This window comes from Cibotium barometz, chromosome 9 (genome assembly GCF_041138505.1).
Source record: "Cibotium barometz isolate CiBa-2024 chromosome 9, ASM4113850v1, whole genome shotgun sequence".
Lineage (NCBI taxonomy): Eukaryota > Viridiplantae > Streptophyta > Polypodiopsida > Cyatheales > Cibotiaceae > Cibotium > Cibotium barometz.
Genome location: NC_141054.1, coordinates 58,091,607 through 58,109,237, shown reverse-complemented (window position 1 = coordinate 58,109,237; position 17,631 = coordinate 58,091,607). Strand labels below are relative to the sequence as shown.

Sequence of the window (17,631 nt, the reverse complement as noted above, 5' to 3'; positions counted from 1 at the left end):
TGTATAATCCGCAAAATAATCCTCGTCCATCCATTTTGCATCCATAGCCGAATAGTTTTTAAACTTCACAAGATACCTACGCACTAGCTTGCCACCTACATGCTTGCGCTCTTTATGAAAAACTATCTGCTCAGGTTGCAATACCTCCTCAAGTTCATCCACTTCTGGTGGATCTTCCAAAACTGGTTCCATAGGAGGTGGTCCCACATAAGACCTCAGCAACCTGACATGAGAGGCATTGTGTATTTTCTAGTGATCGGGCAATACCAATCTATATACCACTTCATTTATTTTCTGCAAAAATTGGAATGGCCCATAATACCTGTTTGAAAGCTTAGGAAACTGGTCTTCCTTACCTGGCCGCTTCCGAAGGCGTGCTTTCTCAAACTTTAGTAATACCCAATCACCTTCCTTGAAAACCACCTCTCGCCTGTGTTTGTCAGCTGCCTTTTTCTGCTTAGCTTGAGATTCTTCTATGGCTGTCCGAACCTGTGCAAACGCAGTATCCAATTCACGGACATACTCATCTGCTGCTGCAAAGATTTCATCTTTTGTTCGTAAGATAGGTGGAAGCACCACCTTGCCATAAACTATCTCAAATGGAGCCTTATTAGTTGAAGAATGCACTGTGTTATTGTATGCAAACTCAACCAATGGAAAATACTTTTCCCAATCTGACTTCTACTCAGATACATAACACTTGAGGATGTCAAGCACAACTGAATTTGCAATTTCACTCTGACCATCCGTCTGAGGATGATAAGCTGATGAAAAACTCAACTTTGTGCCCATATTATCAAACAATGCCCGCCAAAATAAACTGGTAGTCCGAGGATCTCTACCTCCACAATAGACTTGGGCATGCCATGATGTTTGAAAATCTGAGCTAAGAACAACTTTGCCATGTGCTCTGGCTTGATTGTTTTCCTCACAGGAATAAAGTGTGCCTGTTTGCTAAAACAATCTATAATAGTCCATATAGCATCATTTCCATGTGCCGATTTCCGCAAATCCATAATGAAATCCGTAGCAATGCTTTTCCATGATTCCTGTGGAATGGTTTAGGGCTGAAGCAAACTAGGTGTCTTGTGTCTATCAAACTTGACTTTTTTACACACTATGCACTCTCGCACATAAGCTTCAATATCCCTGCGTAGAGCTAGCCAAAAGAAATATCTTTCCAAAGCCTGTGCAGTAGCCAGAATACCACGATGACCAGCATATGGGGGAGCATGACACTCTTCCATAACCTTTTGGCGTAATTCACGCACTACACAAATACGATTCTGCATCATCAGAAACCCATCTCTAATCGAATAAGATGGGACAGCAATACCATGATTCAAATCATGGCCAAATAAGCTAAAAATCTGTGTCCAAAGCATACATATCTCGCATCCCTGATAAGTCCTGATGGTAGGCGGTAGTTACGGCATGCAATTGTGGCCTGCGTGACAAAGCATCCGCCACCAAATTCTTCTTGCCCGGGATATGCAAAATCTGAAAATGGCACATGGATAAGAAGTTTGCCCACCTTAGATACTTTTCTGAGAGTTTAGGCTGTGTAAGAAAGTGCTGTAAACTCTGGTGGTCTGTTTTTATCATAAATTCAGCCCCCAAAAGATAATGCTTCCATGTTTGAAGGACATGAATAACAGCTAATAACTCTTTCTCATAAGCTTACAAATACAATTCCGCATGTTGTAGGCGGCGGCTTTCAAAAGCCACTGCATGTCCCTCTTGGTTCAAAACAACCCCCAAACAATCTCCACATGCATCATACTCGACCACAAAAGGTCTATGCAAATCTAGAATAATAAGAACTGGCCCTGATATGATGGCATCCTTCAACTTTTGAAAAGCTGTCTTTTCAGGTTCCGACCAACGGAATGCTACTTTCTTCTTCATTAGATCATATAACGGTGAAGCTAAGAAAGCAAAGTGTCGAATAAATCGACGATAATAAGAGCATAAACCAACAAAGCTCCTAACTTGATGCACATTCTGCAGTTCTGGCCAATCCTTGATTGCTTGAATCTTTGCGGAATCCATGCATACTCCATTGTTGGAAACAATATGCCCTAAATAGTGAATTTCTGACAAGAAGAATTCACTCTTCTTCCCATTGATGAAAAGTTTATGTTTCCTTAGCTCTTCAAAGACAATGGCAAGATGCTCTTTATGTTCAGCCTCACTCTTTGAAAAAATGATAATATCATCAAAGAAAGTTCCTGTGAACTTGCGGTGAGGTCCCAAAATTATATCCATCATTCTATTGAAAGTGACGGGAGCATTTGTAAGTCCAAATGGCACAACCAAATACTCATATAATCCAAATGATGTTCGAAAAGCCATTTTGTGCACATCTTGAGGTACCACTTGAATCTGATAGTAACCACTCTTAAGATCAATGCGACTGAAACAAGCAGCTCCCTCAAGTTTATCAAGAATATCATCGATTCGAGGAATCGGAAACCTGTTCTTGATAGTACTCTTGTTAAGGATCCTATAATCAACACACATTCTGTATGTCCCATCCTTTTTCTGCACAAGTAAAACTGGAGAACAATAAGGTGAAGAACTTGGTCTTATCAACCCCTTCTCAAGCAAATCATTTACTTGAGTCATGATTTCCTCCTGTTGGGCGACACTCACCCTATAAGGAGGTCGGTTAGGAGGGGAGCTCCCAAGAATTATAGCAATACAATGATCCTCTGGCCTCTCTAGGAGTAAGTGTACTGGTAGTGAATCAACAAAACAATCAGCATATTCACTTAAGAAATCAATCTTATCTTGATCTATGGGAGTTCGAGCATCATGCTCAACATTATCACATACAAAGACCAAGTAAGAACAAGCTGATTTCTTTATTGCCTTTGAAATAGATATATGGCTTACAACGGGTATGGTACTCCCAGTAGTACCTGCATCAATACAAACTTCCCTACCCCTATGAGTAAACATAACTTTCTTTTCTTTGTGCAAAATCTTGGGATCCGAATCACATCCTGTAAGTGGTGCCACAAGGAAGTCTTCATGATCCAAATATCCCTGTATTTGTATGCGAAGCTTCCCAATGATGGGAGTGACCTTAACTTCCTTGTCCTCAAAGGCAGCATCTGCATAAAAGTCCATGCCCAATTCCTCGGGCTTTAACCCAAGAGCAGCAGCCATCTATATGGATATGAAGTTATCTGTTGAGGCATTATCAAAAAGGAATAAATTTGTTTGGTCCTTTAACTTGCCCCAAGCTTTGCATAAGATTCTGCTCTTTGGTTCATGTGCAATGTTACCCTAAACATCGGGTATAACATTCACACTCAGTTTGGCATCCTGCACGTTAATGTCCTTTTTTCCTGACTTGAACTCTTTGGCCTTCTTGCTATGACAAGCATCCCGACACTCTAATACATCATCCTCCTCGTCATATCTACGATGGCGACGGTGCCCAAATCTAGGGCTGATTTCCCGTGTAACACCTTCCACTCTGGATGAAACTTTAGGAGCAGGAACGTACCTAGAAGGTGGAGACATCACCCACAATGCATGAAGATCTTCTGCATCTCTCAAATGGGCTGAAAACCCCTCGTCATCCCCACGAGCAGCATGTCGATGTACATCATCTCCTCGGACTTCATGCCCCCTCATATCTATTGCATGGGCTACAAGCCCCCTCAAAACACTTGCTCGGGCTACATGCCCACTTACATCACTTGCTCGGGCTGCATGCCCTCTTACATCACTGGTGCGGTTTGCATGCCCTCTCACATCACTAGTGCGGGCTGCATGCCCTCTCACAACATCATCGAAGTTTCCTTCACGACATAGCCTGCGAGGCTGCAGTGTGAAGACCCACTTGCCCTCATCTCGAAAACAACATTGCCACGGCTTTTTAAATAAGCAGCAGCCAACTCTCGAGGTTTGTCAATTCCCATCTGTTGGGCAATTGCATCAAAAGTGACCACATCAGCCTTGACATGAGACTTTGATTCAATGACCCTCTGTACATCAGGATCTCTTTGCAAAGCACGGAGCTCTTCAAGCTCATTCATCAAGGCATCAATATCCTGTTGATCCTCAGCCCTGGCAGACAACGATGGATCGTTATCCACCAAAGCCCCAACATGATCCCTGTCTCTATCTTCTTCCCGCATGCTGCGAGTACCGGTGATAAGAGTCCTCCACAGAATGATCTGACTGGCTGGCCATAATGTATCTTCCAGCTTTTCAAAAAGAAAAGAATTATCCATGCCCCAGAATTGCTCTCTATCAATTTCCCAAGTATGATACTGAATAGATTGCAAGGGTGCAACAGTGCCCCTACACCGATAGGAGGGCCACGAAGTCTTTCCACACGCTCACTGTCGCTTAAACCAAAGGTAACCTCTTTCGAGGCGCGACAATAAGACGAGGGCTACCTCAGAATCCCAACCTTCTCTCACGGATAATGACTCCTTACAGCCATATCCAACATCATATTAGGCAACTGTTTAGAGAGCCAGGCTCTGATACCAATGTAAACGAAAGAGCGACAAAGCACGAAAAATCTAATCAATCATGAAATCTGAAAATACACATAAGCATGCCAGATAAAACAAGATGACAAATCTGCACAGTACACCACACTAGGGGCCAAAAGATGGGCGGACCCCCCCCTCCCCTCCTTTATGGTTAGATTACCAAAAAGGGGTTTGCTTCCAATACAGCTTTGCGGGTGCCCAGGGTTCACCACTGGCTGCACTTGTTTCTTCCAATACAATATGAAAACAAGAAAACATAACATAATCTGAATTTGCTGATAATTCTCAGCACAAGTGAGCATTCCCGGCATCAAGCACATGCACGACAACTATGTCCAGCCCATTGCACTCCCACATCAGCCCAGGACAACTCAACATCATCGTCTTCTTCCCGTCTGGCTCATAGAGCAAGTCGACCAGCCCTCAAAGGCTGTTTTCAGCAGTCAACCAGCCCTCAGTAGCCTCAGAAGAAATCGACCAGCAGTTGTACACAAGCCTACAAGCCCCCGATCAGAAGGAAAACTGTCCAGATGCCCACGACCAGCTCTTCCTCCCTGTTTTATCCTCTATCCAGCCTCTGTTCAAGCTGGAAATCAGCCGGCCAGCAGTGGAGAACATGCAGAAGGGGTCGGCCAGCACCTCCCATGCACACAAGCCTACAAGCCCCCAGTCAGAAGGAAAACTGTCCAGATGCCCACGACCAGCTCTTCCTCCCTGTTTTATCCTCTATCCAGCCTCTGTTCAAGCTGGAAATCAGCCGGCAAGCAGTGGAGAACATGCAGAAGGTCAGCCAGCACCTCCCATGCACCTGTTAGGTTTTTGTCGCGATAGAAGGTTGTAAACAGCCTGAAGAAGCAGTCGACCAGCTCCCATGCACTCGGAGAAGCACGCGCCTCACATAAAACTGGAGTCTTACTCAAGATTAGAGCTCCTCCGCCAGTTTTAGCTCCCACGTGTGCTTTTTAGGTCCAGAAGGGGGCACCAACTTGAAGGAGGCCCAAATAACGTCTAGTGCCCAGCTTTTGGCCGCCACGTGTATTAAATGAGTCCTGTTCAATGTGTACTCACTTATAAGTTGTCCGGTCACATATAAATGAGTGTGAACCTGCACCAATTATTATTAGCATGTGAACTCATAAAGCTGTAAATTGAGTTTTTGGGAATACTTACCACCTGCAAAACACATGTATACCACCTGTCAGTCCCAAACAGGTGTGCACATACACGTCCACCACAGGGTGCCCAGGCATCCTGACCCCATGGACAACGCAGGCAGAAATCTCAGGCATTGTCCAGGCAAACAAGACAAGTCATCCAAAGATTAAATCAAAGCCATGCACACACATGAGTGCAACTAGACTGGAAGAAACACCCATCTGCTCAGTTGTATCCGATAAAATGTCCAGGGCTCATGATCCTTGCGGAACCTTCCCAGAACATAAATACAAAAGATCTCTAGGATCGCTAGTCCTAGGGAATTACATCATGTCAGGCTCCATGAGCCATACCTGCACTATCATGTCAGGCTACACCAACCATACATGTACTATCATGTCAGGCTCCAAATGCAACACAGACACCATGTCAGGCTACACCAGCCATGTCAGGCTCCACATGCCACACATGAACAATAGAAAAATAGAAGCTGTAAGGAATTTTGTGACACCTCTCCTCATGTGGGATATCCTCAACTCTGTCGGTCTCTACTCTGAGGCGATGGGAGGATACCCTGAGCTGGCAAATCGTGATACGCATAGCATGTGACATGTGTAGCTGTATGTATCCCGGGATCTCAAAGAATCCATCCTCGGAAAGTCTCAAGAAGTGATCTCTGTAGAACTCACACTTCTTACCAATCTCTGATGGAGACACCCATGTCTTGTGTATGTGTAGCCCGAGTAGATCTAACCGGATGATCCGGTTGATCTCCGAATGTGAGAGATCAAGGTATGGGGAAAATCCAAGCTATACTGAAACGAGGGGAGACGGTCCATCTGTATGCCATGTGCATGAAACCACTTGACTACCTCAGAGTACCATGCATGTGTCAGTAATGGTGGTGGTCGTGTCGATGAGGAGGAGGGCAGTCCAACTCGTCTCAATTGCTCCCTCTCCCTCTCGCCGTATAATTGCATAGAGAACTCTAGTGCTAGTCGTGGGAGGCAATCTCTGTCAAGCGTGTATACATGCTGAATATAAGTGACAGTCTGAAAAAGGGCATCTGTAACCAGTGGGGCCACCCCAAACTCTGCATGTAGAATGTCATGTAGAATGTCATGTGGAACGCATGGCTTACTCTTGATCATGCGTGACAACATCATCACTTGTAGCCTCTCTATGCTCCTCCAATGATCCTTCCCTAGGCCTGGCCCCCAAAAGGTTGCACCATACATAGCCGCTGGTCATACTAGAGTATCAAAGAGGCAGCACTTAGTGCGAGGTTCTTGGAAATGTGCCTGGAAACAGTCTCTCTCCATAGGGGCTAGGGAGGCGTGCCCCCTCGCAAGTCGGTCAGTGGCAGCTGTAGTCATGCAGAACAAAGGGCCTGTAAAAGTGACTCCTAGACACACATACTTCTGCACAATCTCCACTAGGACATCTCTGTATATGAAAGAAAATTGTGAGGCGACTGCATAAGATGTGTTGAAGACCATAACCTTGGTTTTGCCCAAATTGACCGTAAGGTCTCTCCCCTTGCAAAATCTATCCAATGCATTTAAGTGTTTCTGTAAACCCTCGATTGAATCTAAGATCAAGACAATGTCGTCAGCATATAGCAATATGGGCACTACTGTCTGAGCCAATGGTGAACCTCTACCTCTGAGACTATCCACAAATATTGCGATCTCATCAATGTATAGGCCAAAGAGTGTAGATGAGAGTGGGCAGCCCTGCTTAACCCCAATAGTGCTACATATATCTCCCAAGGTCCCACCGGGTGCACATACTCGGCCAAGTACTGCCTCATATAGTACCATCACACCCCATATCATCTCATGTGAGAACTGGAGCTCCTGCAAGCGTCCTATCAGACGAGATCAAGGGACGGAGTCAAAGGCTTTGTGGAAATCCACAAAGCAGCAATACACATGTCTCTTTGAGGACCTCGCCTCCTCTATGATAGCCCGTAAAGTAAAGATACGGTCCAGTGTGGAGAAGTTTCTCTTGAAGCCAAGCCTGCCTGGCCTGATGCTCTATTTCCCATTCTCTTTGCCATAGAGCTCATCATGTCCTCTAGTACTACCCCATAGATTTTGGCCATTGTGTGACCCATCATGATAGTCTTGTAGTTACCTGGGTCCGTGGGGTCTCCTACTTTGTGGATGGGGACAATGGTGTGTCAGAATATGCAGCGGAAATGATGACCAAATCTGGGAACACAAGAGCAAAAACGCAGGCAGAAAAAACAGCACAAAAAGAGAGAGATGTAGGCGTGTAACTCTGCTCTGTATACACAAGAAGATCCCGAGATATGATACAAATGAGGTATGGGGGCTGAGGACATATATATACCTCCCATAGAGGGCAGTCGGCCAGCAACAGTAAAGCCCACGACTGCTGAATATGTCCCACGACTGCATTTATGCAGTCGGCCAGCTATCTGGTGCCAAAACCTGATCAAAATCAGTCGGCCAGCAGCAAGAGTGCCCACGACTGATAAACATCCAGTCGGCCAGCACTGTACACCCTCTGGCAGCCCTCCCAAGCCTCAGAAAAAATGGGAAAAATAGGGGAAAAATACGGAGAGTGGGGAAAAATGGGAAAACACCTCATAAGGGCGGGCACACCCACAACAAAGGCCCTGGTGTATAAAACTGGACAGGAGATGACTTCTAACACCCCCTCTCAGCTCCTGGCTGTGCAATGTAACCTCCTCCTGCTCCGTAAAACTGCTCCTGGGTCATAAGTAGATCTCCTCGTGTCCGGATCTCCTCCCCAAACCGAGTCACTCCAACCGCGGAGTCGGACTCCATCCAACAATCCCCCTCCTGTGTACAAGAGTCCATGATCCTTCGCATGTCGCAGAAACCACAGGAAACGCGATCCTGCCTCATAAAGAGACATCTGCAACCAAGAGCTCAACTGTCTCATTAGGAAACTCCCGTCCAATCCGGTGTCCATCAACCAGATCCATGAACCATACAGCTTCTGAATCTCAGAGACATCACACTGCTCAACCACCCCCTCTGAATCCGGAACCACAAAGCCTGGAGAAACCACCTCCTTCTGCAAGTAAGCACCTGTCACCTGCCTGGCTTTCCGAAAGGTCCCCGTGGAAAGAACATCCTCAACTACTGGAAGTTCTATGTCCCGAACACGACGAGACATCAGAGCAAAAGTGACCTGTTCAGCTTCCTCTGACTCACGAACACAAGAACTACCAACCTCAGTACTGGAAAGTTCCTGCCAACTGCTGCCATCTACTGGCAAGCTATCCACCACCTGGTCTCGGAAAGCTCGCACCTGCAGCGTATCCACACTTGAGTAGCCATTACCAGACTGCCACTCATCACAATCCTGAGGACCTGGGAGAGAGAGTGCTGAAAGCCTGTAAACTCCATTCTCCACTCCACCTTCCCAAACCACTTGGCCTGTTGCTTTGTCCCGGAGAGCAACAAAATGCTCATCAAACTCCACCCGTACGCCAGTCTTGCAAACCTGATGCACTGACAACAGATGAAAACCAAGTGCCGGAACATACAACACCTCGGAGGAATGCTTCCCCCCTCTGCCATCGGGAACTATCTCCATCCTGCCCTCACTGTGAACTGGGATAGTGGACGTATCCCCAGTAAGAATATGACCAGAACACCTATAGAGATCCTGTAAACCGGAACGGGAAGGAGTCATGTGCCTGGAAGCACCACTATCGAGAATCCACTCCCGAGTATCCGTTGCGGAGAGTCCTCCAATCTCCTCCCTGCCTGAAGAAAATGAAGCATCGGTGTCCATCACCTCCAGGTGCACAAAAGCCGGAGTCTTCATGATTGCTGAGGAGTCTTCACCCTTCTCGGTCTTCCGCTTGGGACACTGCCTCCAGTAGTCGCCTTTCTCGCCACAATCATTACAGGTCCTCTCTGCCTTCAGTTTCTCGCGGTCACTAACAGAAGACTTCTCCGACGAAGCCTTCCCCTTGCCCGTGTTACGGCCTTTCGACCGTTGGCCAGTAAAGGCCTCCGAACCTCCACCCTGAGGAGGGTTCGTGAATCGTTCCTCCTGGTCCAGGACCATAGGCACAAGCTCCTCCCACGTGATGGTGCTGAGCCTGCCACTGGTAATCAACGACGAGTAGAATGCTGAGTACGAAGAGGGCAAATGTGACAGCAACGTGATGGCCATGTCCTCTGACGATATCTCCTTCCCAGCCTGAAGAACTTCCTGCTGAAGAGCCTGCAGCTTGTTAATATGCTCCCGCATCGTCGCCGACTTTGCAGGGCTCATAACCCGCATCTGTACTTCCAAAGAAATCCTCTTCATGGGTGATACCCTGTTGTACAGAGAAGCCAAATGCTGCCATATACCTCTGGCCAGCGTCATGTGCTTGACATGATTGATTACCTGCGGTGTGCAGTTGAGGAAAATAAACGAACGGACCCTGGCGTTGACGCGATCCCACATCTGCGTCTGGGCCTCCCGGTCCTTTCGGGTTGACGGTAACTCCCCTTCCTCTACTTCCGGCCGTGGAACACCAACAACGACAAAATCGGCGAGGTCGTAAGACTCCAGAACGGATTCCATCATCACCTTCCATATGCCGTAGTTGCTCCCATCTAACTGACGGTCCACCGGAAACGTGGGGAGTGTCGGGATCTTCACATGTCTCTCGGCCATCTCATACAGATCTGCCATAGCGGGGATGTACTCTGAAAAGGGTGGGTGGGTGGGAACAAAGAAGAATTGATACCTGCAAGTGGCTGTCCAGCAAATCAGCCCGCCTTCCTCTTGCTTCTCCTCTTCCCGAACAGTCCAAAACAGTCCACCAATCAGCCACAAGACAGCCCCCTCTTGCTCACACAAATCCCAAGACCTATCTAGTGCCTAGGCTCTGATACCATGTTAGAATATGCAGCGGAAATGATGACCAAATCTGGGAACACGAGCAAAAACGCAGGCAGAAAAAACAGCACAAAAAGAGAGAGATGTAGGCGTGTAACTCTGCTCTGTATACACAAGAAGATCCCGAGATATGATACAAATGAGGTATGGGGGCTGAGGACATATATATACCTCCCATAGAGGGCAGTCGGCCAGCAACAGTAAAGCCCACGACTGCTGAATATGTCCCACGACTGCATTTATGCAGTCGGCCAGCTATCTGGTGCCAAAACCTGATCAAAATCAGTCGGCCAGCAGCAAGAGTGCCCACGACTGATAAACATCCAGTCGGCCAGCACTGTACTGCTCTTGGCACCCTCTGGCAGCCCTCCCAAGCCTCAGAAAAAATGGGAAAAATAGGGGAAAAATACGGAGAGTGGGGAAAAATGGGAAAACACCTCATAAGGGCGGGCACACCCACAACAAAGGCCCTGGTGTATAAAACTGGACAGGAGATGACTTCTAACATGGTGTTGGTAGTCCAGGAGGATGGTAAGCCTTCACAAAGTGCTATGTTAAAAAGACTAGCAAGAATGGGAGCCAATACGTGGTGCCCGTGGGCAAAATGTTCCGCGCGTAGATCCTCGTGATCTTTTGCTCTCCCATTATGTAGCTTTTAAAGAGCCCTAGTGACGTTGGGTTTCACACCATTCCCATGCCCATACTAAGCTCCGAGGTAGCCCTATGGGTTGGCCCCTTGTCCTAAACATAATCTACTCAGTGATCTGGCATCCGGTACCATACCAGATACACAGAACCACTGACATCATTCTAGAGGGAGACTCACACCGCGGACTGGCACTGTTTCATGTGCAGGACAGTGCACATCTAACCTTGGACTCGTGCACGACAATGCACACCTGACCTCGGACGACTGAGATGGATCCCTGGCTGACTCGTCCCGGACTGGGCTCACATGGGACCAGTTCACCATCCCAGGTCCTGCACCTTCTGTACAGAAATGTCTACGTGGCATCCAAGTGCGGGATGCACGTGACAGTTTGGGACGGCGGAGTGGAGAATGGAGTTTACAAACTTTCAGCACTCCTCTCCCAGGTCCTCCGTTTTGTGATGAGTGGCACTCTGGTAATGGCCACTTAAGTGTGGATACGCTGCAGGTGCAGGCTTTTCGGGATCAGATGGTGGATAGCTTGCCAGATGATGGCAGCAGTTGGCAGGAACTTTCTAGTACAGATGTTGGTAGTTCTTGTGTTCGTCAACAATCAAAGGAAACTTTACAGGTAACCTATGCTCTGATGTCTCGTGGCATTCGGGACAAAGAAATTCCTGTGGTTGAGGAAGCTCTTTCCACGGTGACCTATTGGAAAGCCAGGCAAGGGACAGTTGATTACTTGCAGAAGGAGGTGGATGTTGCACATTCTTTAGGCTTTGTGGTTCCGGATTCAAAGGGGGTTGGTTACAGGTTTCCGAAGGCCTTGAGTGGTCTTCCGCAGGTTTCCAGGACTTGGCATCCCACCGTAACAGTTGTTGATCCTTGTGAGCAGTATGATGCCTCCTTGACGGGGAAGCAGAATGGTTCATTGATCTGGTTGCTGGATACCAGATTGGACGGGAGCTTCCTGATGAGGCTGTTGAGCTCATGTTTGCAAAGGACTCTTTGGGAGGCAGGATTGAGTATCTTGTGGTTTCTGCAGCATGCGAAGGATCTTGGACTCTTTTACACATGAGGGGGATTGATGGATGGAGTCAGACTCCACGGAGGGAGTAACTCAAATTGGGGAGAGGCAGACACGAGGACCTTGACATCAGGCTACAGTTTTTCCCTTGGGTCAGGAGCAGTTTTATGGTGCAGTAAGAGGCAGCCATCTATTGCCTTGTCGTCGACAAAGGCAGAGTACCGGGCTGCTTGTGGTGCCGCTTACGAGGTGGTAAGGTTGGAGAGGTTACTTGGCAGGATTGGGTTTCCACTGGAGGAACCCATGGTCATCCAGAGGCATTTTGATCGTGAAAAGATTGTTGCTGATGACATCTTGCTAGAGTTATGTTCGACGGAGGATAGTGCGGTGAACCTCTTCACGAAGTCTCTACCTCAGGCTATGCTCCGGCGGCACTCCAACTCACTGGGGTTGGTTCCACATCCAGGAGCTAAGAGGGGGTGTTAGCAGTCATCTCCTATCTGTATATTTACATCAGAACCTCTGTTGTGGGTGTGCCCGTCCGATTTAAGTGTTTTCTCATTTTTCCCCACTCTCCATATTGCAGCAGTCGTCTCTTGGTCTGGAGTTGGCCGACTTGGTCTGATGTTGGCCGACTGATGTGATGGGCTAGAAGGGGCTGTCGGCCAACCCTAGGGCCTTGGGACAGCCAGCTGACTAGGCAACAAGGCCTAGAATGGCTGTCGGCCAGGTGTGGGGCAGCCCACATGCTGTCACCATGCGCAAGTGGCTAGGCAACTTTACAAGAGTGTGAAACCTTTTTCAACAGTTTATTTGCTATTTTCACCAATCATGGAGAATAATTCTGCCACCCAACTCCTGTAGGACAGTCGACTGGATACAAGAAGGTGTCACCAATTGGCCGACCATTTGGTCCATCTCCAGTTTTTGCGTCTCGTTCACTTGAGGCCAGGCCGGTGTCTCATGTGAAGAGGCCAGTATTTTGCTGACATGGACGGGAGCCAGACTGGTGCCACCCGTGTGTTAGCAGGATGGTGTCGTATGGACGGGAGCCAGACCAGTGCCACCCGTGTATGACTTGGACTGTGTTCGACCCATGGGATTGTCACGCCATGGAAGAGCCAGTATTCGTGCCGTGTTTTGCCTATGGGACTGTCACACCATAGGGAGACTCGTGCCTGGAACTGTCTTACCTATGGGACTGTCACTCCATAGGAAGACCAGGTTTTTATGTTTTTATGTCGTGCCAGTTTTGTGCCGACAGATATTTTGTACTTGTTCCATGAACGGGAGATATGTCCATGTTACTATTTGCACATGCACACATGATTTGCATGCTTGAAACTGTTTTCGCATGACATGTATTTGTGTGTTTGCCTGCTTGACGTGTTACTTACTGAGCGGGGACGCCTGCCAGTGAGTCGTGAAGTCTGCTCTGTATTCTGACGAGTTTTGGTACATGTGAACAGGTGGTAAGAATGTCGCACTTGTTGTTTTAATGTTTTACACCATTATGTTTTGGGTCACCATGTATATGTTCCAGTATCTTTCTAGCCTAAGGTAGTTAGTGCTGCACTGCATCAATAATAACCACAACTTCGTTTGGCTATTTGACAATAGCAAATGTGGAAAAACTCAAGGGAAAAACAAGAAATAAATGGTAATAACTATGTTTTTACCCTATAATTTGGCACCTTTTATATTTTTCGCTTTCCTTGTTCAATGGATCCTCCGGAGGTGTTATTGTGATCAAGGGTCAACTAAGGCGGCCACACCCCTATGTAATCTTGCTAGACCTGCTACACATGTATCTTGAGACCACTATACGATAATGCGTGTTGTGCGGCATCTACAAAATGCCCAAAATGACTTTCATGGAAAGTGATATTAAAGAGGCTTTGACGGGCATGACCAAGCGTAGAGAGGACATAAAGGAGGCCAACCGTACACATATCAAGTGTACAGACATACATGGGAAGTAGATCTGTTAAAAATTTAAGAGAAATAGGGTATTTCAAAATTCATGAACATGCGTGCGTGTGTGCGAGTGTGTGTGTGTGTGTGTGAGAGAGAGAGAGAGAGGGCTTACCGTTGTGAGCGATGGCCAGGAGCACGTCCAGGCGGGCACCCAGAAGGCGAGCATTTCTCCGTAAAGCAGGGACGCCGCCCACACGCAGGCTAGGCATGCTGCCACGTTCCACAGAGAGTGCCCCCCGCCTTTCTTCGGGGAACCAGTCCTCTGCTCCGCCGTGCTCACTCTCAAAGATCCGCCCATCGTACAAGTGAATAATCCCCAACCAAATAATTACCTACAGGAAATAGCTCACCAACCGCAGTGGGCCACCAAGGGACTCTGCGTGCGTGTGTGCCGCAGTGGGCCACCGATGAACTCTGTGCATGCGTGCGCGAGAGCGAGAGAGAGAGAGAGAGAGAGAGGGGTACGAGGTTGTTTTTTTTTTTAATGTGTGTAACTTAAAAAGGCGTGCTCTTTACTCCTCAGGTGAGTGACATGGCATGGCTCCATGATTTTTTAAATCGAAAATACCATGTATCTATATCATGTAAGGGCCGGTTCACATTGGAGCGGCGGAAAACATACTCTCAAACACACTTTTCCAGGTGGTACTCTTACAAAATGCACACTTCCGCCGTCCAAGTGTTCACATAGGGAGGGGGAAGTAAAAGGGAGCCTGACTTCTTCCGCCGCCCACTGTGAACACTGGGGGGCGGCGGAAGAAAGAGTAAACACCATACCAAAAACCATAGAACAAAGCTATATTATGTCCACAAAGCATAGTGTAAATACAAAAATAAAGAAAAAAACCACAATAAGCCGGACAAAAGACATGTATTACAAAGGATTAATCGGAGTTGGTAGGTGACTCCAGCTCCTCTAAAGCCGCCCTTCCAAAGACTTGTAGGACATTCATCCTTGCTTGCTCTCTATACATTGTTCGGGCAAGACTATCTCGCCGCTCCGAGCCAACTCCAAGGTCACTCGTACCCCCTTCATTGCCTCCTTGAGCGCGCTCCATTGCATCCTCTATGGAAACTTCACGTATTGCTTGAAGCTCCCTCATGGAGGTAGCTATTGCTCTTCGATCCTCTTCTACACGTCCAGAGCATGCTGCCAATTCTGCTTCCGCCTCACGTACCCACTCCATATCAAAAGACTCTCCATGTTGGATACAAATGTTGTGTAGCACAAGACAAGCCGCAACAAGATCTGGGACATGACGTAGATTCATGTCACATCTTTTTAGCAAGATGCGAAACCTTGCCTTGAGCATACCAAACGCTCTCTCAACTGGCATCCTTGTGCTCGATTGAATGAAATTCCAATGGTACTTTAGACGTGTCAACCCTTCCTTGCATCCTTTGAAAGGCACTAACATGTATGGCCGTGCGGGGTAAGCACAGTCGCCAACCAAACAATAGTTACCCAGCTCGCCCCTTGCACATGCTTGCCCTATATCACTTCTGGAGAAGTTCAAGGAGTCATGCGCTGATCCGGCCCAACCGACATCATAATTCCATACTGAGCAATTGGCGGCTACTGTTAGTTGTAGCAAAATAGAGTGGAACCCTTTCCGATTGAAGTAGTCAACATGGTTGTCACGGGGTGCAATGATGGGGATGTGAGAACCATCTATCGCACCAACGACGTAGGGAATTCCCCTAAGTGCCTCAAACTCTCGTGCTAAAGTTGCTAGCCGAGATCTTGAAGGCCATCTTATGTACATATTCCGGAGACCCGACTTCACAATTGCCTTGGAAAATGCAAGGATTATTTCACAACATGTGCTCTTAGCGCAACCATAGGTGTCACCAAGGCCCAGTAGTCCATCTCCTGTAGCAAGTCTGCTTAGAGCAATGGCTACCCTATCTTGAATAGACACAGGCGCACGAAAGTTTGTGGTTTTCTTTTGCATGAATGGTGCTAGACTCCCACAAAGGTAATGAAAGGTTTCTTTGCTAACCCTAAGACGCCGCTTGAACATGGTAGCACTATAAGCACTTAGGAGATAGCATTTTACAAAGCCTTGAGGCCGTGGATATGCCCACGCTTGTCTGTGTTCATGACCCCTCCTACGGTTCGCAATCTTCCTCAACCTCACAGATCGTGCCATGCATTCGGTAACATGCAACCAAGTCTGCACTATGCACTCATCATTGTGCATGCTTGGTTCTTTAAGCAATTCATAGATCGCTATAGAACACAACCACGCACAATAGAGTGCAATGTCTTTGGACATGCCCATTGTCACCTGCAAATCCAAAACAAGTTGATACATATTAAATTCTCAGCTTAACATGCTTCTTAGGAGCTTAGAAACATTCATAAATCCATACAACGCATAGGAACAAAGCAACGTCGAGATCCCAAACTTTATAAATTCATACAATAATAATAACAAGAATTTCCTCCGCGCCAAGGCTACTTGTTGCCCCCCCTTCCTTCCTTAAGGAATTCACTCATTGTGGCATGCAATCCTGCCAATATCTTCAGTCGCTCCCTCTCCAAGGCAACATTTTGGCTAGAGGTCTCCTTGAGATGGTCCGATAGATGTTTCCCAGTATCGGCCATTGTGGCCAAAGATTCCTCATACTTGGGAGTCACTCGACGACTTGAGGACATGGGTGCTTGTGGCTTCTCGTCATCTAGTGCTATAGTTACTTCATCCTTGTCACCGCCGGGGAAAGTAGCATCATCCATTGTTGATGAAGAAGCGTGGCTAAGAGGAGTGACCGTGGCTCTATCGTGGTAATACTCATCCACCACATCGAACCATTTACATGTGTGCCTCCTGTCATTGCCAGATACCGAGTTGTGAGCTTTGTCCACTCTGTATTTTGCTAGCACCGCTTGCCACTTCTTGCGACAACTTTCACTATCCTTATTGAAATCAGGGTAAATGCCGGCTAGCTTTGTGGCCACCTTTGCCCACAAGTTGACCCCTTGTTTCCCAGGATTGTTGAACTCCTCACTCATGCCCCCCCTGACATGAATGAGTTGGTCAACCCAAAATTCTTGCCACTTGCTTTTCTTATTGTCGTTGTCGTCATCTTCCCCCAAGTCCACCACCACCTTCTTTTTGGAGTTCCTGGGTTTCTTTGGCGCAGGTTGGGTCTCTAACACAATCTCCTCATCGCTAGGCTCCTTCCTCATGCCACGAACTCGCTTTGGTTGAGAAGATAAAGGGGGGTTATTGAGTGAGTTGGGTGATGGTTGGCTTCCTAGGGAATTGGGAATGGAACCCATGTTTGGGATACCTAGGGGGGATGATCGATTAGGAGGTTGTGCTACCATAGGTGAATGGGGGGGGCGAAACATGAAGGGAGAGTTTGGAGAAAAGGAAGGAGAATTGAGCATGGCT

General features: G+C 47.4%; 2 protein-coding genes across 2 annotated transcripts in view; both read right to left on the bottom strand.

Moving 5' to 3' along the window:
* The window catches only part of LOC147635760 (Calcineurin-like metallo-phosphoesterase superfamily protein), a 139,017-nt gene extending 124,298 nt beyond the window's left edge, over positions 1 to 14,719 (bottom strand). Inside the window, exon 1 of the mRNA XM_086803166.1 lies at positions 14,343 to 14,719. Within this exon, the coding sequence (XP_086659292.1) occupies positions 14,343 to 14,528 (186 nt within the window). The 5' untranslated portion in view covers positions 14,529 to 14,719. The remainder of the gene's footprint in view (positions 1 to 14,342) is intronic.
* Positions 14,720 to 15,114: 395 nt separating this feature from the next.
* The window catches only part of LOC147635759 (uncharacterized), a 2,804-nt gene continuing 287 nt past the window's right edge, over positions 15,115 to 17,631 (bottom strand). The window contains exons 2-3 of the mRNA XM_086802312.1: positions 17,051 to 17,631; positions 15,115 to 16,193 (exon numbers count right to left, since the gene is read on the bottom strand). The exon at positions 17,051 to 17,631 is cut by the window's right edge and continues 148 nt beyond it. Coding sequence (XP_086658438.1) covers positions 15,115 to 16,193; positions 17,051 to 17,631 — 1,660 coding nt within the window. The remainder of the gene's footprint in view (positions 16,194 to 17,050) is intronic.